The sequence below is a fragment of the Maniola jurtina genome, chromosome W (genome assembly GCF_905333055.1).
Source record: "Maniola jurtina chromosome W, ilManJurt1.1, whole genome shotgun sequence".
Lineage (NCBI taxonomy): Eukaryota > Metazoa > Arthropoda > Insecta > Lepidoptera > Nymphalidae > Maniola > Maniola jurtina.
Genome location: NC_060057.1, coordinates 4,253,811 through 4,277,789, shown reverse-complemented (window position 1 = coordinate 4,277,789; position 23,979 = coordinate 4,253,811). Strand labels below are relative to the sequence as shown.

Below are 23,979 nucleotides of genomic sequence, written 5' to 3'. Positions count from 1 at the left end.
TCATTCAATTTAGGAATTATAATAAAAAACGTGCTAATCTTAATATTAACTACAAAGGGGAAAAGATCAATGAAGTAGAAGAATGCAAATTTCTAGGTATACAAATTGACCAACATTGCTCTTGGAAAAGCCATGTCAGTAACATATGTAATAGAATAGATTAAACAGATTCGTGTATGTACTACGCAGATTAAGTCTTACAGCTAGTATTCAAAGCAGCTTCTGTACTCCGCTATGGACTTATTATTTGGGGAAATTCACCAAACGTTAATAAGGTATTCATTGTCCAAAAAAAATGCCTTAGAGCAATTCTAAGCATGGCACCCTACGATTCATGCAAACCGGTATTTTTAAAGCTCAAAGTATTGCCACTGCCATGCTTGTACATTTTAGAAATTTCAAAATTTGTCAAATTGAACAAACATATTTTCAAGACCATGTGCGAAACAACTCAAACTCGATCTTTAAGATATCCTAATAAACTAATTCTTACAAGAGCACCAAAGACAATATTATTTAACAAAAACTGCTACGCCATGGCAGTTAAAATCTTTAATAAATTGCCATCAAACATAAAATCACTTCCAATAAAACAATTTACGCAAAAGTTGAAAAAATGGCTGCAAGGAAAAAATTTCTATTCTTTAGAAGAATATTTCCAACATGATAAAAAACAATTTTGATTTGATTGACATCTTTACGACATTTTATTTATTAATGAGTTCATGACATTGATCCATGTTCATGACTGGCTTTTTCATTTTTTAATCGGACATTTTAATTATTTGACACTATCTTCATTATGTGTTTACTTATCTGTTTTAACTTTAATATCTGATCTGATTTGTTTTATTTTTTTTGTTAAAATCTAGTTCAATTTGTATCCAAGTGTATCTAATAATAATAAATTAATGCATGTCATATAAACTGCATGCAAATCTACATTTATGAAATAATGATTATATCACTTCATTTATAATTAACATTCAAAATATTTGTACGCCGATACGGCTAATGTGTTTGAACTATGTAATAATTACCAACATCTTGTAACACACATTATGCAAATAAAGGATTATTATTATTATTATTATTAGGGTACCCTAGTCAGTTTTCCACGTCCAGGTCTTTCTATAGTTCTAGATGTTTACGCACATGGAAAGTTCACAAAAAAGTCCCACACAAAATTGTTCGGGAGAATCGAACTTGATATTGCTTGAAATCCGTAAAAGGCGCACCATACGCGGCCTATACGAACTTGTGACCGCGAACTGACAACGAAATCATAACACGAGTGAAAAACCTTACTCCAAAAGGTCTAAAGCGACGGGCAAAGTGGGTCGCTTACGCGTTTCTCAGAGGTTTCGACGTTTGTTTATCTTTTACTAGCGACCCGCCCCGGTTTCACACATGTTCAATGCAGATACCTACTAATAATATGGTGTCAGTGTGGATTACATGCATTACGAAATTAGACGTTTACACATGCAATTGATGATGAAATGAAATGTTGTGAAACCAATTTCGTAATGTAAATTCCGCTTAACAGTAACACTGCCCATCATTCTTTAGGTTATTAGAGACTTGTATTACAACTGCCTTAGCATTTTTACTAGAAACGTGTATAGATCAAACCTTGCTCGAGTGTAGTAGTTACAATGGCAGGTTGTATATGAAGTGCTGGCAACATGTCTGTCTGTGTGTATTGCTTGTTAGAGGTGGAGCCGGCTGGTGGCGTTTGGGAATGATTCATTAACTTGCGTTTGTATTCCGTTCACTTCTCTCTTCCACTCCAAAGTTAACTGGACTTCTGAAACAAAAAATTCACTTGAAACTTTCAACATCTCGTTTGATTTTTTCCTGAGGTTTGAAGTCATGAATTCCTGAGGTTATGAAGTCATGAATTCCTGGCGTTGTGAAGTCATGAATTCCTGAGGTTGTGAAGTCATGAATTTCTGAGGTTGTGAAGTTATGAATTCCTGAGGTTGTGAAGTTATGAATTCCTAAGGTTGTGAAGTCATGAATTGCTGAGGTTGTGAAGTCATGAATTGCTGAGGTTGTGAAATCAGGAATTCCTAAGGTTGTGAAGTCTGAATTCCTGAGGTCGTGAAACCGTCGGCAACGGGGTTGTGCGTGTGATTAGCGGGCATACGCCGATTCTTTTGTCTTGTCTGTCTGTTATCGTTTTATGAAAGACAGCCTTAGGTTGAAATACATAGAGCGCACTTTGACTTTGCTTAGACTGAGATTCAGTTAAAACGAGACAGATTTATGCCTGAGCAATGTCAAAGTGCGCTCTATAGATCTCAGCCTTAGTGTTTATGTGCTGGTTGTGTGTGTGTTTGTCTGTGTACACACCTCGCACTACTGGCAGCACAGCTTGCGCACAGAGTCGGCGCCTGATGGCCGCACGTCGGCCGGCTCCGCGTCGGGCCGGATGACGTCACCCTCGGGCGGGTCGCGCATTTGCTTCTGCGATACGATCCTGTAGATCTCTGCCAACAAATACACAAACATACATACAATGTATTCAGAGCATCAAATGTTTGTAGCGACGTAGATTTTTTTTATTCCGATAGAAGTTAGCCCTTGACTGTGATTTCACCTTGTGGTAAGTGATGATGCAGCCAAAGATGGAAGCGGGTTAACTTGGAAGGAGTATTATGGCCCTTTCATAGTTTTAATACTAAATTAATCAAATCAATCAATGAATTAGGGTGGAAGTCAAAATCAATAAAACTGAGCCCGTTCTGTTCCACAAGCGCCTTGCTTCTTCTGTACGAGAGTGAGATGTGGTGGCGTGTGGAATAAGTGAGAACAACATAGTTACCGGTTAATATGTTTTGGAAGGCCGGCTCTACGTTGGTGGAGTCGAGCGCGGACGTCTCAATAAAACAGAGCCCGTTCCGTTCCGCGAACGCCTTCGCTTCTTCTGTTGGGACTGACCTGCAAACGTTCAAATACACATTCAGTTGCCAACTAAATTTTAATGTGAAACCACATCTTTCCCATTCAAATTTAAGATGTTCTTTCTGGTAACTTTAAGGCCATCTTGGGTACCATACGCGCCTTAAAGTCACCAGACCATCTTAAAAAATAGGCCATTTTGAGCCTTGAAATTTGAGTTCTTGCTAATGAATTTGATTTCGGGGAATTGGAGTAGGTAAAGAGGCAGACTTGGAATTCTGGTAAATAGACGTAACAGTAGCTAGACGGACTCGTCGAAGAGTCTAAAAATGTCCATCAACCACTGTTTGGATCAGTAATTTTAGAAAATACCGGTCTATGTCAATGTTCATAGTGCCGCCTATGGACTAATTCTCGCATGCATACACGCTCAGAATACACAGTAGAGTATTGTATTCTATAGTTCTCACCTAAGGTGCCTGAGATCGCTCTTGTTGCCCACGAGCATGATGAGGATATTCTGGTCGGCGTGGTCGCGCAGCTCGCGCAGCCATCGCTCCACGTTCTCGTACGAGAGATGCTTGGCGATGTCGTACACCAGTAGTGCACCCACCGCGCCGCGGTAGTACGCTGACGTCATCGCGCGATACCTCTCCTGGCCCGCCGTGTCCCATATCTGGGCCGTTATGGTTTTGCCGTCCACCTTCAAACAACAGATGATACATTGATACAAAGACCGACCCGTACTGTAGCGATGGGCGATTCGATTGATGTAATTATTCGATAACAATCGAATAACAGTAACCACTCGAAAATCTATCGATTGTTTTCGATTACTAAAGTGCGCGCGCTATTGCAAAGCGCGCGGATCTGGGACGAATGGATAATCTAATGCTGATTTAGATTTTCGATTTATTCGTTCCACTGCCAGATCGTGCGATTCGCATTCGTAAATTTAACAATTGAAAACAGGATTTTTAAAAACTTAAATCTACGCGCACGAAGCCGCGGGAATCAGCTAGTAAATAGTAGTTTAAAACAATCATTAGTTATGATGACTTATTTATATAATATATGCACCTAATCAACCTCGTATGTCTATTTTTAGAAATCTCGGACGCCGCATACTGGTTCAATTAAATCTAATCATCTTCAACAATAGACTTCACACATTCCGGAAGGGGTCCCTTCTAGTCATACTGATGTATTACGTTTCCAACAAAATAACTATGAAATCATGATCAAATACATCTGGGATTGTTCAAAATCATTGATCGACTTCGATCCTTATGTCGTCAACATTCCATCTACACACACAAAACGTTTTGCACCATCATTCCTCATACCCATGGCTAAGGTTTAAAATACTCTTCCGCGATCTGTTTTCTACCAATTACAGTCTAGGTATCTGTGCTTTGAAACAAGTGTGAATAGGCAATGTATAAATAAACGCGTCCCATCTTGGGCCACATCATCACTTTCAATCAGGTGTGATTGTGGTCAAGCGTGTGCCTATAGGTATTGAATATAAAAACCTTTACTTTATATTACAGTCGGTTAGTAAAATCAACAGTAGGCACACTCTAATCTAAACTCTAATGTATTAATGAGGTATCTGTATAGAAGCAATTACGATATGAAAAAATTGAGAACGCTAAGAGGTCATACGCATAATTCATAATGGGGTCATTGACACATCCACTGTGAGTTTGTGCGATTTGAATTTTTAATCGAAAGGACTTTCGGCGTTCTCTCGCGAGAGAACCTTTTTCCGTTATACTTATTGGTACAGCAATAGACTAACGGAACATTTTTTGTATACTTAAGTAGGCTACTTGGCTCTACAAAGAAACTACTACATGGGTCTTACAAAGAAACTTGTAAATCTAATCGGCCATATAGTAAGAAGTTTTTGATTTATCGTGCAAAATGTCGGAAAAAATATCCGAGTACGGAACCCTTGGTGCGCGAGTCTGACTCGCACTTGGCTGGTTTTTTTTCCTTCTTGACCATTGACCTAGTGCTAATCGCTGACAGACTATCTAAGTGGCCCACGCAACGTCCAACTCCTTGACTAAGCGACGCACTCGTCGACCACGCGAGGTTCACTGGGGACAACGCAGTGTCCACCCATGGAACACCTGTCGACAGTGGACGCCAAAGGACGAGGCGGTGCTGGTCAGGTGCCGGGTGGCTCTAATCCATATCCATACTGATATTATTAATGCGAGAGTGTGTCTGTCTGCCTGCTAGCTTTTCACGGTTCAACAGTTTAACCGATTTTGATAAAATTTGGTATAGTTAGCTTACACACCCCAGGGTGGAAGCTAACTATCAGGGACATAGGCTACTTTTCATCCTGGGAAATCAAAGAGTTCCCACGGGATTCATTCAACCGATTTATATGAAAGATACAGAAGTAGCTTGCATCCCGACAATTGACATGGGTAACTTTTTCATTCCGGAAAAGCAGAGTTCCCACCGGATTGTTGAAAAAACCTCAATCCACGCGGACGAAGTCGCGGGCATCATCTAGTGAGCTACATATTATGACCCTTAATTTACATTCTGATAATGGAGTGAGTACGGACATAAGGATACTTTCGTAACAGAAAATCAAGGAATTACCACATGATTATTTAAAACCTAAATCCAGGCGGATGAAGTCGCGGGCACCATGTAGTTATTTATAAATCTAATGGTAAGATAACGTCATTTGCCTATCGAACAAACAAGCTCTGTTGTATCGGTACTCTTGGGGGTTGAGTCTATAATAGACAACACGAAACGTTTGCTATGCACTTATCAAGGTCAAAACAAGGTTTGGTTGCTTGAATTTAACTGAACAGCTTTTTTGTTTGACCTCCTCATTCTTGGACACGTCTGCTTCCGATGATATATCTACGATAACTATACCATCTTACAAATCCACCAACTGACTATTATTGTCCTACTAGCTGATGCCCGCGACTTCGTTCGCGTGGATGTAGGTTTTTTAAAATTCCCGTGGGAACTCTTTGATTTTCAGGGATAAAAAGTAGCCTATGTGCCAATCCAGGATATTATCTATCTCCATTCCGAATTTCAGCCAAATCCGTCGAGTGGTTTTTGCGTGAAGGAGTAACAAACATACACACACACACACACACACACACACACACACACACACACATACAAACTTTCGCCTTTATAATATTAGTGTGATTGTAAAAATTTTAACATAATCACACTAATATTATAAAGGAGAAAGTTTTTGTGTGTGTGTGTGTGTGTGTGTGTGTGTGTGTGTGTGTGTGTTTGTTACTCCTTCACGCAAAAACTACTGGACGGATTGGGCTGAAATTTAAAATGGAGATAGATTAGACCCTGGATTAGCACATAGGCTACTTTTATCCCGGAAAATCAAAGAGTTCCCGCGGGAATTTTAAAAACCTACATCCACGCGAACGAAGTCGCGGGCATCAGCTAGTAATGTATGATAGAAAGTGATGAGATAGCTTTAGGTCATCATCATCTATCCTTCGTCGGCTCACTACTGAGCACGGGTCTCCTCTCAGAATGAAAAGGAGTTGGCCATAGTCCACCATGCTAACCAAGTGCAGATTGGCAAACTTCACACACCTTTGAAAACATTATGGAGAACTCGAGGCATGGAGTTTTCTTCGCGATGCATGCTGTTTACCTTGATACCTATTTAATTGTTCGAACCGCATATTATAATTCTGAAAAGTTAGAGGTGCGTGCCCGGGATCGAGCCCCCGACCTCCTGAATTAAAGGCGGAAGTCTTAACCACTAGGCTATCATCACTTATACAAGTAGATAAGTAACCCTTGTTTTGATTGCACGAAGTAATGCCACGCATTTCCGTGCTCACCTTAGACGACATGGGGAGGTTATTTAAGTCCGTGCGAGTCTGACACACCCTGCCAGCCGGCAGAAGTCTGTAGGGATTTTTTCCTCCCCCAAAGAAAAAAACCGGCCAAGTGCGAGTCGGATTCGCGCACCGAGGGTTCCGAACTTGGGTATTTTTTTTTCGACATTTTGCACGATAAATCAAAAACATTATGCATAAAAATAAATAAAAATCTGTTTTACACTGTACAGGTAAAGCCCTTTCATATGATACTCCACTTGGTATAGTTATCTTACTTTGAAAATTGCAACACGTTTTAATTTTTTTTTTAATTGATACAACCACAAATTCACGGTTTTCGGATTTATTCATTTACTTGTGCTATAAGACCTACCTACCTGCCAAATTTCATGATTCTAGGTCAACGGGAAGTACCCTATAGGTTTCTTGACGGACAGACAAACGGACGGACAGACAAACAGACAGACAACAAAGTGATCCTATAAGGGTTCCGTTTTTCCTTTTGAGGTACGGAATCCTAAAAAGACGTTTGTTTTGACCCGCGATAGATGTTTTGTTTTGACCATGTCTAAAAAAGTTCTATGAATCATCATGCCTAAATAGTTTAGTATAGTTACTGAAAACCAGAACGTATGTTAATAGGATCAGAGTCCTAATGAGGTCAGACACACATTCTGATGTAATTCGCATTACAAGCAATGAAAGCATCTCAGTGACCTTTGTTGTTATCGCGATTCGCAGATTTCACGTCAGAATACCATAATGTGGGTTTATATCTATGTGCATTTCTAAGAAGTGTGTTTCCACTAGATTACAACATAGGGTTTTTACAGGGGCGGAGATCAACAAATTCTAGAAAGACCGGCAACGGATTGGACATTCCCCCGGTGCTGCAAATGTTCATGGGCAGCGGTAATCACTTAACATCAGGTGATCCGCTTGCTTGTTTGCTTGCTATTTTTTTTAAAGTGGTGGTTTTTTTAAAGGCAACCTAGTGCCTGAGAGACGTGTGGCCTAGTTGTGACAACGCATATCAATTGATTGCGATTGTTAAGCAACGTTGATCCAAGTCGGTAACTGGATGGGTGACCGACTTTGGAGGTTCGTGTTTGGCCTTTTCGCTCCCTCTGTGCCTCGGAGAGCACGTTAAGCCCTCGGGTCCCGGTATTATCATCTGATTATAACTGTAAAAACCTAAAAATCGCGTGCTATTAGTGAGTTGTATGCGGAAGGATGTGGGAACCCACCGCATAATTGTCCCAGGAGAACTCCTACCATTATGTGATTAATGGAAAGGAGTCACGACCCTCAGCGATGAAGGAATACAACTATAATGAACCTAGTGCCTAACTGCCTAGTGGTAAGAAGCAGTGATAGCCTATTGGTTAAGACTTCAGCTTCCTATTTGGAGGAGTCCAGAGTTCAATCCTGGGCACGCATCAAATGTAGACTAACCCTTTTCATTCTGAGGGAGACCAATGCTCGGTACTGAGCCAATAAGTTGTTGAGAAGATGATGATAATGAATATACTGGAGTAACCAACCAGAGCTTTACCAGTTAGGTAGTTAGGTAGTAGTTAGTACTAGTTTTGGTTATTTACTACCTTTGTAAAAACTTTCAGGTTAGGAAATTGATTAAAAAACCCTCAATCCTTGTCAGCCTGGGTGGCTTGATAGGATTCTGGAGAGAGCTCAGCTGGTTGGAATGATTCGGCAGGAAGCTGCACTGTAGTCACTGTAGGTCACATACCCTGGACTAATATGTCTAAGTGTGAATAAGAAACCCAGGACAAAAAGAATATAACCCTATAATATTAAGGGTGTGAACAACTTTATGTATAAAAATAAAATAAAAAATAAAAATCCTTTACTTCGACCATAAAATTGATCATAATTGTTAGTAATAACACACCTTAAAACTAATGTTAGTGATCTTATATCTATCTAATTACTTAATCCTAATACTATATCTAAGACAGGCTTGATTAGTCAGCATGTGCACCATATGACAATGGTTCAGGTACTGACAATCAAACCTGTCAGCAAATGCCCTCAGGATGGCATTGGAACTAGCCCGTACCCTGCGCACCAGGGATGTGCACCGCTTACGCATGGTAGTATAAAAGCAATCCACATGCGCATCCGCGAACATACCCGACGCGCTGCAGTAACGAGGCAGGCCCAATAGCATCCTGAATGCATTATTGTACTGGACACGCAGGGCATTGTACTGTTTCTGCGTGTAGTCCACCCACAGGCTACTCGTGTAAAAAGAAGTGCAGTAAGCTCTAAAGAGCGTTACTTTTACAGGAATAGTACAACGAGCAAACCTGCGAGCGATCATGTTCGCTCTAATAGACAATGCCCTGCGTTCTCTCTCTATGTCAGCATCGTCTTTCATCGTCAGGTCAAAAGACACCAGATGCCCTAGGTATTTGAACTGAAACACCCTCTTTAAGGGGGTACCGTATAACTTAATGGGTGGTACGTTTGAGGGCACTGGTTTCCCCTTGGCCTGAAAGACCATGCATTCGCTTTTTTTTACATTATACGTTAACCCGTGACTGCGGGCGTAGCTTTCACACATGCTTAACAATTTTGCCAAGCCACAAACAGAAGCACTGAGCAACACCATGTCATCTGCGTAACTGATGTTGTTGAGACATACTCCGTCAATATGCCAACCAACATGAGTAGTGCTAAGCGACTCTATCAGTGCGTTGACATAAAGGTTAAAGAGCTTAGGGGAAGTTAAGCCCCCCTGTCGCACGCCGCACTCTAACCTATATGGCTGCGAATACGTTTCGGACCATCTCACGACATTGACCTGGTTTCGATACCAATATTTGAAGATCCTAGTAACTTCTTCGGGCAGTCCGGTGTCTTTCAATTTCTGCCATAGGATATCGTAACTTACCAGGTCAAATGCCTTGCTAAGGTCCAGAAAACACGCATAAATAGGCGTTCGTCTGTCCGTATAGTACTTTACAGTTTGCTTTAAACATAATATGGCCGACTCTGTTGATAAACCTGGCCTGAAGCCAAACTGATTGTCGTGTAGGAGTATATGTTTATCCAGCTGGATGTTAAGCAAACTGTCAAGCACTTTCGCCACAACCGCGGCAAGTGAGATAGGCCTGTAGTTGGCTTTATCAGATATGTCCCCAGTTTTGTTTTTCACAATTGGCACCACCACAGTTCTCATCAGTGCAGCGGGTAAGTACGAATGCGCTATACATAAGTTGTACAACATGGAAAGTACTCTAGGTAAGTGAGGACCCGCATGCTGCAGATGTTCAATACTCAGCCCGTCATGGCCAGGAGACTTTCCACGCGACATAGAAGTTATAGCATTATTGACATCCTTAGCTGTAAAACGGATTCCAATCTCCTGGCCACACGTACACTCATCACTGACGGACTGTGATGGTCCCAACGGTGAAGTCACTGTGAAATGTTCTTTAAACATGTCTGCTATAAGACTATGCTCATTAATACCACTCACGCTCACTGGTAGGCCAGGCCTACCGTTTGATTTATTGGTGGATTTCCAAAAGTTACGAAAATCATTTTTCGCATGCTGTGAAGCCAAGATATTCATCCTTATTTGTTCGCTGTGGTTCTGACACCACCGTAAGCGTGACTTAAATAGACTGCGACTTCGATGCATGTCGTCATAGACCCTACCATATTTTGGTTTACCCCACCAGACCCATATTAAAAACTTCGACCGGGCCTCCCTGTGTGCATCGCGAACATACCTGTTCCACCCCGCCACAGGACGCTTCCCAACGCGCGATCTTACAGTTTTGGATTCAGTGGCAGCCACAGACAGAACATTTACAATGTCGCTATACAATTTATCGATAAGTAATGTGTGATCGATACGCCCGCAAACACAATCACTACACGAACGAAATTCCTCGGGAAAATCAATAGCTTTTAATTTTTCATGACATAGTTTCGTATAAATCACTATTTCTTCCGGTTTTCTATCTCCCCATAGAATCTCGCTCGGCATGTTACATACACTCGTCAACTTTGGTTTAACCATATCCAAGTCACACTCAATAATCAACGGATAATGGTCGGACCAATACACATCGTACTTTACATATACATTGGAAATTGACGAATAAGCCGAGTTGGTCGTCACGCAGTGATCAAGCCACCGCCTCGACCCGTGGGCTTCACTCACAAACGTGTATGTGTCCGACCTTATGCCTAAAATCTGTACATCCACACATGACCACTCTTGCTCGTCACAAAAACACGTCAACTCGTTATAAAAACGTTCATTCGGATGGGCGTTAAAGTCGCCAAGGATGTAAACACATTCTACGTTCATACTGTTAATAATAGCACTCACCGAACTGAGGCAATCAGTGAATTCCGTAAGGTTCACCATTTTATCTGTAGGCATATAAATACTAAACACTAAAATAGACCTATCGCCCAGCACTATTTCTATGGCACATATTCGTGGATTATCACAACACACGACCGACACATTTTGGAAAATATTTTTATTCCATAGCAGCGCTACACCTCCATAAGGCCGGCCGCACACCATGCCCGCCGCCGCATCCATTGCAGAAGTGCCCGTGCTGCCGAAACGCTCATCAATCCCGCTAAGAAACTGAATATCATGCCCAAATAACCACGTTTCTTGAAGTGCTATCACACTCGCCGACTGACACAAAAGCCTCACATTGTCAACTGAGCGCTTAATACTTTTACAGTTGAAGCTTACTAAATTGCAGGTGAATCTTTTATCCATTAACAGTCGGGGTAGGGCCGTTCACGGTATTCGTCGCCACACCGTTCGCACCATTGCTGTTATTTCGCTTGAAATTGACGAAACGCCTGAATATTACTCCCTCCGGCCAGAGTGTTGCATCTAAAAATATTTCTATTTTCCGCTCTGATACAAAAAATTTGTACGCGTTATAGTCCTTGTTTCCTCGTAAAAAGGAAATCTTTTCGAGATTGATATGCTCTTTCGTTTTGTTATAGACGTAATCCATAATATCCTTCTCCGTGGTATCTTTGTGTATCATGGTAATAAAAATTGGGACTTTTCTGTCGGCGGCTTTAAAGTTACAATTCTCGTCATTGGAGACCCCCGCGACTCCCTGGTAACGATACGATCTCGTTTTCGGTTTCCGACGCTGTACAACATTCCATTCGCCTTCTGTCTTAGTCACCTCAGCGAACGACAACACACCCGCTGCCCGGATCGGAGCCGTCTCGCTGGCCGGCTGAGCGCTCGGCGCACTCACCGCTGGTTGCGATGACACATCACCCGCGCCGCCCGCGCCCGCGGCGCTCACCTGTTCCGCGGCGCGCGCGCCTTCGCCGCTCAGGATACGTTGAGATTTATAACTACCCTCCGCACTACCTTCCATATAATTTATGCTCCTATAGTTTAAACTAAGATCTCTCGGAGATGACGACTCAACGTTAGGACGATCGCTGTGATTTGTAATGATCGTATCATCGAGTTGCGACAATCCAATGGGCCCACTGTCCCGATATGCGCCTCTTTTCATGTTCACCTTTGCAGCTGAGAAGGGCGGCGATGTATATCGGTGACTTTGGCACTCAGTTCTCACTTTTTCCAGCTGGTCGATAGTTACATATGACGACTTAATATCTTTTATCTCGGCCTGCACAACGGCCAGATCCTTAAGTAGTTTTGAGACGTCAAGGTGATCAAACGTAATCGGGGGTAACTTATCTAAGTCTCTCGCTACGAACACTGGCAAAACATCAGGGTCAGTGCCCTTAAAAAGACTGATTATGTCGTTTAAAAAACGGTTTTCTTTGCCTTTTCCTCTCCTCGCAGTTTTACGCAGATCCTGCGGTAGGGAATCGACGAGCAATTTATAACTTTCCTCGATCTCCTCCGATGAGAAGGTCGCGGCACAAATCCTCACAATGCTGTCTTCATCAGCCACAGACAATTTTGCTTTTACGTACGTTAATAATTCACATATTACGACCCTACAATTATTGCACGATAACGTCATTTTTCAAAACTGCAGCGCCGCCGTACAGCAGGCACACTCCACACGACCGATACGGGGCGCGGCGCTCGCGCAACTGATGAATATAGAACTGGCTAATGATTATAGAACTGGCTAAGTTTTTAACTTCAATATATTATGAACTCTAAATACAAAACATAAATAACCAAATACTATATTTGGAGAGGAGCCAAATATGTCACAAACATTATAACAGACCATAACCACCCCTTTCTAGAGCACTTATAAAGGAGACATTTCCTCTAATGGGATTTTTATAGGACAAATTAAAAAAACACCAAAGTCTTGAGATAAATCAAGAACTCATAACATAGTAGTGATAATAAAACTACGGAAACAAAGTATTTTTAGTTCTTTGTGCTTTGATGATTCATTGAAGAATGACACTGTAATAATATCTATAATTTTTATTCATCACAAATGTATGACTAATTTATTTTTTGTTAATGGTAAGATTGATAAGTTACCTGCGATAATACCTCCAAACTAAAAAAATTGTTAGCGTCCCTCTGTGTACACTTCATTGTCTGTCAAGACTCAATAGCTGTCAAGGGAATCAAACAATATAGGGTACTTAAGGGGCCCTAGAATCATGGAATTTGGCAGGTAGCAATGTCCTATATCATAGCTAAAGGGGGAAATCCAAAAACTGTGAATTTGTTGTTACATCACAACCAATATTAATGATTCTTGAAAATTCAACCCCTAAGGATGAGGGGTAAAATAGGAGTTCGAAATTTGTGTAGTCCATGTGGACGAAGTCACAGGCATAAGCTAGTATCAGCATAAGTTTCATTTGGCCACACCACAATAAGCATAACTACTGTGAAACACCCTGCGACTCCTGAATGAGACCTTAGCTACCATAACAGATGAAAGTACACTTACATTCACATTTCACTATTTTAATTAAACATGAGTAAAAATCACAATAACTTAAATCATTATGCCCAGTTATGATTAATAGATTAGCATGAGCAAATCAGATGTAGATAACAAATTATATCTAACATGAGATAACTAATTGCATTGGTTAGTTGTAAGCAGATACATGTTAATTTATTTACCAAAATTAATTACTTGAAATCTACAAACTATACAATAATATTTTGATACTAAAAAGTGGTTTGTTTTAATAGCAGAATATGTACTTTTATTAAATTTCTCTTAAATGAAGTAATTTACACGAAGATGCTAAGGTTCACTTCATGATAGATAAACCAAACATAAAGGTTATTGTGGTTATTGTCATTATCTTAGAAAAACTGTTCATACACTTAAACAATAACAATGTTGTGAAACAAAGAAGCAGATTTCAAATTCCTTACATACTATGTGATTCACAGATCATACAGCTAAAAACAAATATGTAGCTTTGTCTTTAACTTTGCCTGTGTGAAATTCAGCTTGAGATATTTCTAGACCAATTTGGTCAAAGTTAGAGGATCCTGAAGTCTAACTTATATGCTTGGAAAGATAGTGACTATTTTTTTTTTGTACACAATCTCTAACTAAACTAAGTTAACAGGCCTAAATCTAATGATATCCCTTTCCGCATATGAAAAAGAGAGCAATACTTTTAGACAGATTTAGCATGTAGATTGTAGCATGTAGCTATTTCTCATGTATGTAATCTCTAAAACTAAAATACCAGCTCTTAATGTATTACTGTCTCTTTCATAATGATTCATGCTGAAAAAGACAGGAGCAGATTTAAACTTGTCAATTGAGTTCAGTTTAGAGATTGAGTACAATTTTGGTGGAATTATTGTAGAATGTCTAATGGCAGTACAAAGAGAGAGAAGCTACAACAACAACAACCACATTGTGTACTACATACTAGCCACATTGTTCTGTGTTAACTATACAATTTTTTGCATAATGCCAAATAAACAAACTATTAGGTACATTGTGTAATAAATAGTAGATTATTTACCTCTATACTTTTTGTTGCAAACTCCACACCTATTGTAGATTTTGATTCTAAATTGAATTCATTTCTAGTAAAACGTGAGACGAGACTGCTCTTTCCGGCTCCTGAATCGCCAATCAAAACAACTGTAAAAAAAGCACTGAGCTAAGTATATTAAGTTTCAATAACTTCGCAAATAACAACGTAAACAAAACAATAATTCAATATTCGTACTACGTTCCTTTTTTGGCAAATAAATTGATCTGAGATGACTGACGAAGGTGACTCATGGTGTACGAAACTTTATAGAAAATCGATCACCAAGAATCTAATCAGCTGATATCAAACAAAGCGAAACTTTCACAAAACTCCAAAATGACACTTATCGTTTATGAATTACGTGAATTAACCTCGCTTTTACTAAATTCTCATTGAAAATATGCGAAAAATTCGATATCCAAGTCAATAATCTACGTCATTCCAAACGAAACAATAGTCATCGTAAAACCAAAAACTCAACAACTTATCAACTATAAATCATTCTTATAAGTTTATAGTAGGTTTAGCAGGCATTAATACTAAACTTACCTTTGAATAAATAATCGTATTCGTCCTCTCTTGTACCCATTTTGATTATTACTAGTTGTTCCTTCGACGTCAAAATCGGTCAACTAATAATGTCAAGTTATGCGTATAGTAAACAAAATAATTGTACACAAAAATATCACAGGCTTTTTAAACACACCACAGCTCACAAAATATCACTTTAACTATCGGATTAATTGAAAAAAGACGGGTTTAAAACTAAATTAAATCTTAAATTGTCACTGGAACAAGATGGCGGATTATTTTACGCCCCTGTTTTGCGTTCAGAAATCAAATGTTTTGATTTGACGTTTTTGTTTTGTTGGGCCTGTCAAGTCGAGGGCGAAGTAAATGCATCAGTCCATCCCTCTCGTTTTGTACCGTGGCTCCCTTTGTCTCGTTCAACCCGACTATGTACATTTGATTTGTATATAATGAGAGTATATATCTATGAGAGTATGAGATCTCAGTATATAATCGAATTTAATTGGTTCATTTGAAATGCACCTAAATTTTTATTGGCTATTTGCATTTGAATGAGCCAATAAGAAGCCACCACTATTTCGAATCAACCAATAAGTTAAGATTAAACGAAAAAAAAAACATGGCTGTTGTGTGTCATTTTCAACAATAATTTTCACCATAATCACCTTGACCTCCATTTTTTCTAAACGATTTTATTGGTGCGAGAATTTGAAAGATTGGACCCGGTGCTTCGCTTCAGTTTTAACAGGATCCTTTTATATTTATTATTTCCTAATTCTTTTTTAGTTTGTTTTGTGTAAAAGATGTACCTATAGTATGATTTACGCTTGGTATTCTGCTAAAATCTGATCTTAGGGCAATCTATTGCATAAAGATAGCGTAAACAGAATTTTTGTCCTCAAGTGCTAAAATTTATTCGCGATAAGGCAGTGTTGTGTTCCTGGGTGTAAAAACACCTCCAATTTACGCAAGGTACCGTTTACGAAGGTAACGTGGAAGGCATGGTTAGTTCGATGTCCATTTCTTCGCAAATATTCCCGTAAGTCATTAAAGAATGTTAAGATTTGCGAACTTCATTTTTTACCTCAACATGTTAAATCTCACAGACTAACGGCAGATGCAATTCCTACATTGCATCTGCCTAAGCAAAATATAGCTACATCTTCTCGAAACGAGCAATTTTTGGAAGTATTTCCTCTTCAATCTGGCCAACCTCTCAGTGTAAGAATTGTTAATCCATCAGTCTCTCTGATAGACACAGTTAATGTTCAAACTGACTTTGATTACAATAAACAATCTGTTTTTCCACCTACAAATGATCAAGTCCCATGTGTTCAAAGTAGAGATATTACTGAACGTGATTTTGAACCTAACAATCAGAGTATTGTTACACCAAGTAATGAGCAAGTCCAGTGTGTGGCTTCTCAAATAAATAAAGAAACTACTGAACCTGATTTTTACGTACAGTCTGATTCTATGACAGATTCTATAACTACAAATGTAGTACATTCCTGTAGTACAAGTACAGAAACTCAAAACCAATCTACAGAGCCAGAACTAACAGTTGGTCAACTGAGTCCTCTTCCATCTAACACCATGCCTTCTGATGTTATATCTGCGATACAAAGAACTCCAGTACGTGTAAAATCACATTCTAGACGTCATAAGTCCCATGTAAAGTCAGATTTAATTCCTAGAGTTCGTTTAGGTCAAAATGAGACCCCTCGTAAGCAAAAGCTACGTGTGGGGAATGAAATGTTAAAAATGAAGTTACGAAATTTGACTTTGAGATTTAATAAATTAAAATCAAAGACACTGTCATGGTCTACTCAAGTAAAACTTTTCATCAAAAAGTATCGTCTACTGAGTAATTTTGGAAAAATATTGGTCGACTCACAATTAAGATTATCTGGTGTAAAAGGAAAAGGTTCTAGATACACAGACGATGAAAAAATTTTTGCACTTTATATTATATTATTTTATTATACTATATATAGCTCAATTACCACTGACTGACTCACTCATTGACATAATTGTTCTCCTAGAAAGAGAAGGAAAATGATATAGTGATGTAGGGGAGATGTGTTCGGATTCGGGAACCCTCTGGGGAAAAATTATGACTTTTCGGAAAAACAAGATGGCGGCCGACGTGATTTTTGCAGCTCCGTTGTTTTCCAACCGATTTCGTTGAATTTTGCAATATTTGAAGAAAATAGTAAACGATTAATGGGAAATGTCGAAAAAATTGAAAAAACAAGATGGCGGCCGAACCGTAGCGTTTTCAAAATTTTGATTTTTCGACCCCGAACCGCGGCGCCACAGATCCGAAACGGGAAATCGATAATAATTATTTTTTTCTGGTTTCGTCTACGATTATCCTGTATTTTGACAGAACGGGAGTGATTTTTAAAAATTCAAGATGGCGGCTGTCGTGGCGGCCATTATGTTAGAGGTACGAAAAAACGCAATTTTAAAAGTTAAATATCTGAAAGTTGGCAACATCGGAGCGATTCGGCTTCTATGTAGCGATTGTACGTATGGGCTCGAGGTATAGATTGGAGGAAAAAAATTACCCCATTTTTCGGGAATTTTCAAGATTTTCGGGAAACTGTAAAAAATCGAAATACGGACTTTTCGCAAAATCCGAGTATGAGCGATTATGTGTTTTGATCATACAAATGACATTTGAGTATTTTTGTCGCCGGAGACTGGCAACACTGGAATTTATCAAAGAAAAAGTGATTTTCGACGTGGTCTTTTTTTAGGGGCGATCGTTTCGCGTGGGTGCGAGCGAGAGGAGAGATTGAAACGTCATCGGGAGCGGTATATCCTGTAGTTATTGGAAAAGTTGTACAACGATGTAATTTATTTCTGCAAAACGAGTTGGCGGCCATTTTGTATTTTTTTTAATTTTTCGAAATTTTGATCACGTTTTTGAGGCAGTTGGCAACATTTTGGAAAGTCAATATGTATGAATCGATTGTGTATCTCGGCTGGCAGTATGGAGATATGCAACCGGTGTTGCCACTTTTGGGGAGATTTTCGAGATTCGAGACTAAGAAACTCCTGTAAAATTTTGTATGAAAAATTTTTTTTTCACTGATGGTATCGTATAGAAAACAAAAACTTAGTAAGCCAAAATTATGGAGACAGCTGATGATTGAGGATTTCAGAGACGGGTGTAGGGTCCGCTTAAGGTATTGAAGATAGGTGGGGGGTGCTCGAGCAAATGTCATTCATGACGTCATCCAATTGCCAAAAAGCTGAAAAAAATTTCAAAATGGCGAAAAAAAGATGGCCGCCATACAAATTTCGCTGGCGTCCAGCTCGGAGGGTATAAAAGATGGAGGTGCGGTTTCTTGGCAAAAGAGGATCAGGATCCAAAGGTTTACTCGATGAATATAAAAAAAAATCAAAATGGCGGAATTATATTTTCCATACATTTTGTATGGCGAATATTGAATGCCTCATTCTCCTAGAAAGAGACAAGAAACGATACGATAATGTAGGGGAGATATGTTTTGAAGCGCGATATGAGTAGGGAAAAATTATGACATTTCAGAAAAACAAGATGGCGGCCTATATGATTTTTGCAACTCTTTTGTTTTCCAACCGATTTCGTTGAAACTCGCAATCTTTGAAGAATGTAGTATGATTAATAGAAAAAGTGGAAAATTTTGGAAAAACAAGATGGCCGCCGTACAAATTTCGTCGGTGTCTATCTCGGAGGCTATAAAAGATGGAAGAGTGGTTTCTTGGCAAAAGATGATCAGGGTCCGAAGGTCTACTCGGTGGAACAAACTCTGCATGCTCGCGGACCACTTTAGTGGTCCGCGCACCCACGCACCCTACTAAATTATTATCCTAATTTACAAAAAATAATATGGATATCGTTTTCAGGGTTTTTCTGGGTGCTGATTTTGATAACGACATTTATTTTCAAATCCAAGATGGCGGACTTACATTTTCTACAAAAAATAGAAATGCCTGTCATTTTATGGGGTTTTTCGAGGTGAATTATGTATTTTAATAAATCAATTTGGTTTTATATAATAAAGTTTACCTTACCACGTCACGTGAGCTGCTTTAGCAGCTCGCGCACCGAGCAAAAACTATTATTATATTATACTATATATAGCTCGATTACCACTCACTCACTCACTGACTCATTGACATAATTGTTCTCCTAGAAAGAGATGGAAAATGATATAATGATGTAGGGGAAATGTGTTCGGGTGGGGAATTCGACTGGGGAAAAATTATGACATTTCGGAAAAACAAGATGGCGGCCGACGTGATTTTTGCAGCTCCGTTGTTTTCCAACCGATTTCGTCGAATTTTGCAAACTTTGAAGAAAGTAGTAAACGATTAATGGGAAATGTCGAAAAAATTGAAAAAACAAGATGGCGGCCGAATCGTAGCGTTTTCAAAATTTTGATTTTTCGACCCCGAACCGCGGCGCCACAGATCCAAGACGGGGTAGTTGAGGATAATTATTTTTTCCTATTTCGCCCACGATTATCCTGTATTTTGACAGAAAGGGAGTGGTTTTTAAAAATTCAAGATGGCGGCTGTCATGGCGGCCGTTAGGTTAGAGGTACGAAAAAACGCAATTTTAAAAGTTAAATATCCCAAAGTTGGCAACATCGGAGCGATTCGGCTTCTTTGAAGCGATTGTACGTATAGGCTCGAGGTATAGATTGGAGGAAAAAAATTACCCCATTTTTGGGGAAATTTCAAGATTTTCGGGAAATTGTACAAAATCGAAATACGGGCTTTTTGAAAAATCTGAGTATGAGCGATTACGTGTTTTGCTCGTACAAATGACATTTGCGTACTTTTGTCACCGAAGACTGGCAACACTGGAATTTATCAAGAAAAAGTGATTTTCGACGTGGTGTTTTTTCAGGGGCGATCGTTTCACGTGGGTGCGAGCGAGAGGAGAGATTGCAACGTCATCGGAAGCGGTATATCCTGTTGTTATTGGAAAAGTTGTACAACGTTGTAATTTATTTCTGTAAAACGAGTTGGCGGCCATTTTGTATTTTTTTGAATTTTTCGAAATTTTGATCACGTTTTTGAGGCAGTTGGCAACATTTTGGAAAGTCAATATGTATGAATCGATTGTGTATCTCGGCTGGCAGTATCGAGATATGCAACCGGTGTTGCCACTATTGGGGAGATTTTCGAGATTTTCAACTAAGAAACTCCTGTAAAATTTTGTATGAAAAATTTTTTTTTCACTGATGGTGTCGTATAGAAAACAAAAAGTTAGTAAGCCAAAATTATGGAGAGAGCTGATGATTGAGGGTTTCGGAGACGGGTGGAAGGCCCGCTTAAGGTATTGAAGATAGGTTGGGGGTGCTCGAGCAAATGTCATTCATGACGTCATCCAATTGCCAAATAGCTGGAAAAAAATTCAAAATGGCGAAGAAAAGATGGCCGCCATACAAATTTCGCCGGTGTCCAGCTCGGAGGGTATAAAAGATGGAAGTGTGGTTTCTTGGCAAGAGATGATCAGGGTCCGACGGTCTACTCGATGAATAGAAAAAAAATTCAAAATGGCGGAATTTATTTTTACATACATTTTGTATGGCGAATATTGAATGTCTCATTCTCCTAGAAAGAGACGGATAACGATACGATAATGTAAGGGAGATATGTTTTGGTGCGCGATATGAGTAGGGAAAAATTATGACATTTCAGAAAAACAAGATGGCGGCCTATATGATTTTTGCAACTCTTTTGTTTTCCAACCGATTTCGTTGAAACTCGCAATCTTTAAAGAATGTAGTAAACGATTAATAGAAAAAATGGAAAATTTTGGAAAAACAAGATGGCCGCCGTACAAATTTCGTCGGTGTCTATCTCGGAGAATATAAAAGATGGAAGACTGGTTTCTTGGCAAAAGATGATTAGGGTCCGAAGGTCTACTCGGTGGAACAAATCCTGCATGCTCGCGGACCACTTTAGTGGTCCGCGCACCCACGCACCCTACTTTATTAACCTCAACTACCCCGTTTTTACAAAAAATGATATGGATGTCGTTTTCAGAGTTTTCCAGGTTGCTCATTTTGATAACGACATTTATTTTGAAATCCAAGATGGCGGACATGCATTTTTTAAGAAAAAAATCGATATGGGTGTCGTTTTATTGTGTTTTCGCGGTTAATTTTGTATCTTAATAAATAAATTTGGTTTAGTATAATAAAGTTAACCCAACCACGTCACGCGAGCTGCTTTAGCAGCTCGCGCACCGAGCAAAACACTAGTTATACTATATATAGCTCGATTACCACTCACTCACTGACTGACTCATTGACATAATTGTTCTCCTAGAAAGAGACGGAAAATGATATAGTGATGTAGGGGAATTGTGTTCGGTTTCGGGAACCCTCTGGGGAAAAATTATGACCTTTCGGAAAAACAAGATGGCGGCCGAGGTGATTTTTGCAGCTCCGTTGTTTTCCAACGGATTTCGTTGAGTTTTGCAATCTTTAAAGAAAGTAGTAAACGGTTAATAGAAAATGTAGAAAAAATTGGAAAAACAAGATGGCGGCCGAGCCGCAGCGTTTTGAAAATTTTGATTTTTCGACCCCGAACCGCGGCGCCACAGATCCGAAACGGGATGTCGATAGTAATAAATTTTTTCTTGTTTTGCTTGCAATGATCCTGAATTTTGACAAAACGGGAGTGATTTTTAAAAATTCAAGATGGCGGCTGTCATGGCGGCCGTTAAGTTAGAGGTACGAAAAAACGCAATTTTAAAAGTTAAATATCTCAAAGTTGGCAACATCGGAGCGATTCGGCTTCTATGAAGCGGTTGTACGTATTGATTCGAGGTATAGATCGGTGGGAAAAAATTACTTCATTTTTAGGGAAATTTCAAGATTTTCGGGAAATTGTAAAAAATAGAAATACGCACTTTTAGCAAAATCCGAGTATGAGTGATTACGTGTTTTGCTCGTACAAATGACATTTGGGTATTTTTGTCACCGGAGACTGGCAACACTGGAATTTATCAAAGTAAAAGTGATTTTCGACACGGTCTTTTTCACGGTATCCCCTTTCGTGTGGGTGCGAGCGAGAGGAAAGATTGAAACGTCATCGGGAGCAGTATATCCTGTAGTTAATAGGAAAATTATGAAACCGTGTAAAATCTTTGTGTGAAATAAGTTGGCGGCCATTTTGTATTTTTTTTAATTTTTCGAAATTTTGATCACGTTTTTGAGGCAGTTGGCAACATTTTGGAAAGTCAATATGTATGAATCGATTGTGTGACTCAGTCGGCAATATCGAAATATAGAAACAGTGTTGCCACTTTTGGGGAGATTTACGAGATTTTCAACTAAGAAACTCCTGTAAAATTTTGTATGAAAAATTTTTTTTTCACTGATGGTGTTATATAGAAAACAAAAACTTAGTAAGCCAAAATTATGGAGAGAGCTGATGATTGAGGATATTGGAGACGGGTGAAGGGTCCGCTCAAGGTATTGAAGATAGGTGGGGCGTGCTCGAGCAAATGTCATTCATGACGTCATCCAATTGCCAAAAAACTGAAAAAAAATTCAAAATGGCGAAGAAAAGATGGCCGCCATACAAATTTCGCCGGTGTCCAGCTCGGAGGGTATAAAAGATGGAAGTGTGGTTTCGTGGCATGAGATGATCAGGGTCCGAAGGTCTACTTGATGAATAGAAAAAAAATTCAAAATGGCGGAATTTATTTTCCCATAGAAAATGTATGGCGAATATTGAATGTCTCATTCTCCTAGAAAGAGACGGAAAACGATACATTGATGTATGGGAGATATGTTCGGATGCGCGATATGAGTACGGAAAAATTATGACATTTCAGAAAAACAAGATGGCGGCCTATATGATTTTTGCAACTCTTTTGTTTTCCAACCGATTTCGTTGAAACTCGCAATCTTTGAAGAAAGTAGTAAATGATTAATAGAAAAAGTGGAAAATTTTGGAAAAACAAGATGGCCGCCGTACAAATTTCGTCGGTGTCTATCTCGGAGGCTATAAAAGATGGAAGAGTGGTTTCTTGGCAAAATATGATCAGGATCCGGAGGTCTACTCAGTGAAACAAACTCTACATGCTCGCGGACCACTTTAGTGGTCCGCGCACCCACGCACCCTACTTTATTAACCTCAACTACCCCGTTTTTACAAAAAATGATATGGATGTCGTTTTCAGAGTTTTCCAGGGTGCTGATTTTGATAATGACATTCATTTTTAGATCCAAGCTGGTGGACATGCACTTTTTAAGAAAAAATTGATATGGGTGTGGGTTTTATGTGTTTTTGTGGTGAATTGTGTATCTTAATAAATAAATTTGGTTAAATATAATAAAGTCAACATAACCACGTCACGCGAGCTGCTTTAGCAGCTCGCGCACCGAGCAAAACACTAGTTATACTATATATAGCTCGATTACCACTGACTGACTGACTCATTGACATAATTGTTCTCCTAGAAAGAGACGGAAAATGATATAGTGATGTAGGGGAGATGTGGTCGGATTCGGGAGTCCTCTGGGGAAAAATTATGACATTTTGGAAAAACAAGATGGCGGCCGAGGTGATTTTCGCAGCTCCGTTGTATTCCAACCGATTTCGTTGAATTTTGCAATCTTTAAAGAAAGTAGTAAACGGTTAA

At 39.4% G+C, this 23,979-nt stretch overlaps 1 protein-coding gene across 1 annotated transcript; it reads right to left on the bottom strand.

Annotated features, from left to right (window-relative positions):
* Window positions 1–1,561: 1,561 nt before the first annotated feature.
* Window positions 1,562–15,621, bottom strand: LOC123879921 (ras-related protein Rab-11A-like). The gene is made up of 6 exons (XM_045927780.1): window positions 15,333–15,621; window positions 14,769–14,890; window positions 3,378–3,610; window positions 2,831–2,946; window positions 2,359–2,495; window positions 1,562–1,810 (listed from the first exon to the last, which is right to left on the bottom strand). The coding sequence occupies exons 1-5, from the start codon at window positions 15,370–15,372 to the stop codon at window positions 2,365–2,367; spliced, it is 642 nt and encodes a 213-aa protein (XP_045783736.1). The 5' UTR covers window positions 15,373–15,621; the 3' UTR covers window positions 1,562–1,810; window positions 2,359–2,364.
* Between the last annotated feature and the right edge of the window lie 8,358 nt (window positions 15,622–23,979).

What these genes read in the sequence shown, in the direction of transcription:
- LOC123879921 (XM_045927780.1), bottom strand. Translation starts at nt 15,372, where the DNA reads ATGGGTACAAGAGAGGACGAATACGATTATTTATTCAAAG. An exon ending in AGCGATCTCAGGCACCTTAG is followed by an intron (nt 2,947 to 3,377) that starts GTGAGAACTATA and finishes GAACGTTTGCAG; the next exon opens with GTCAGTCCCAACAGAAGAAG. An exon ending in CTTCCAAAACATATTAACCG is followed by an intron (nt 2,496 to 2,830) that starts GTAACTATGTTG and finishes ATTTGTTGGCAG; the next exon opens with AGATCTACAGGATCGTATCG.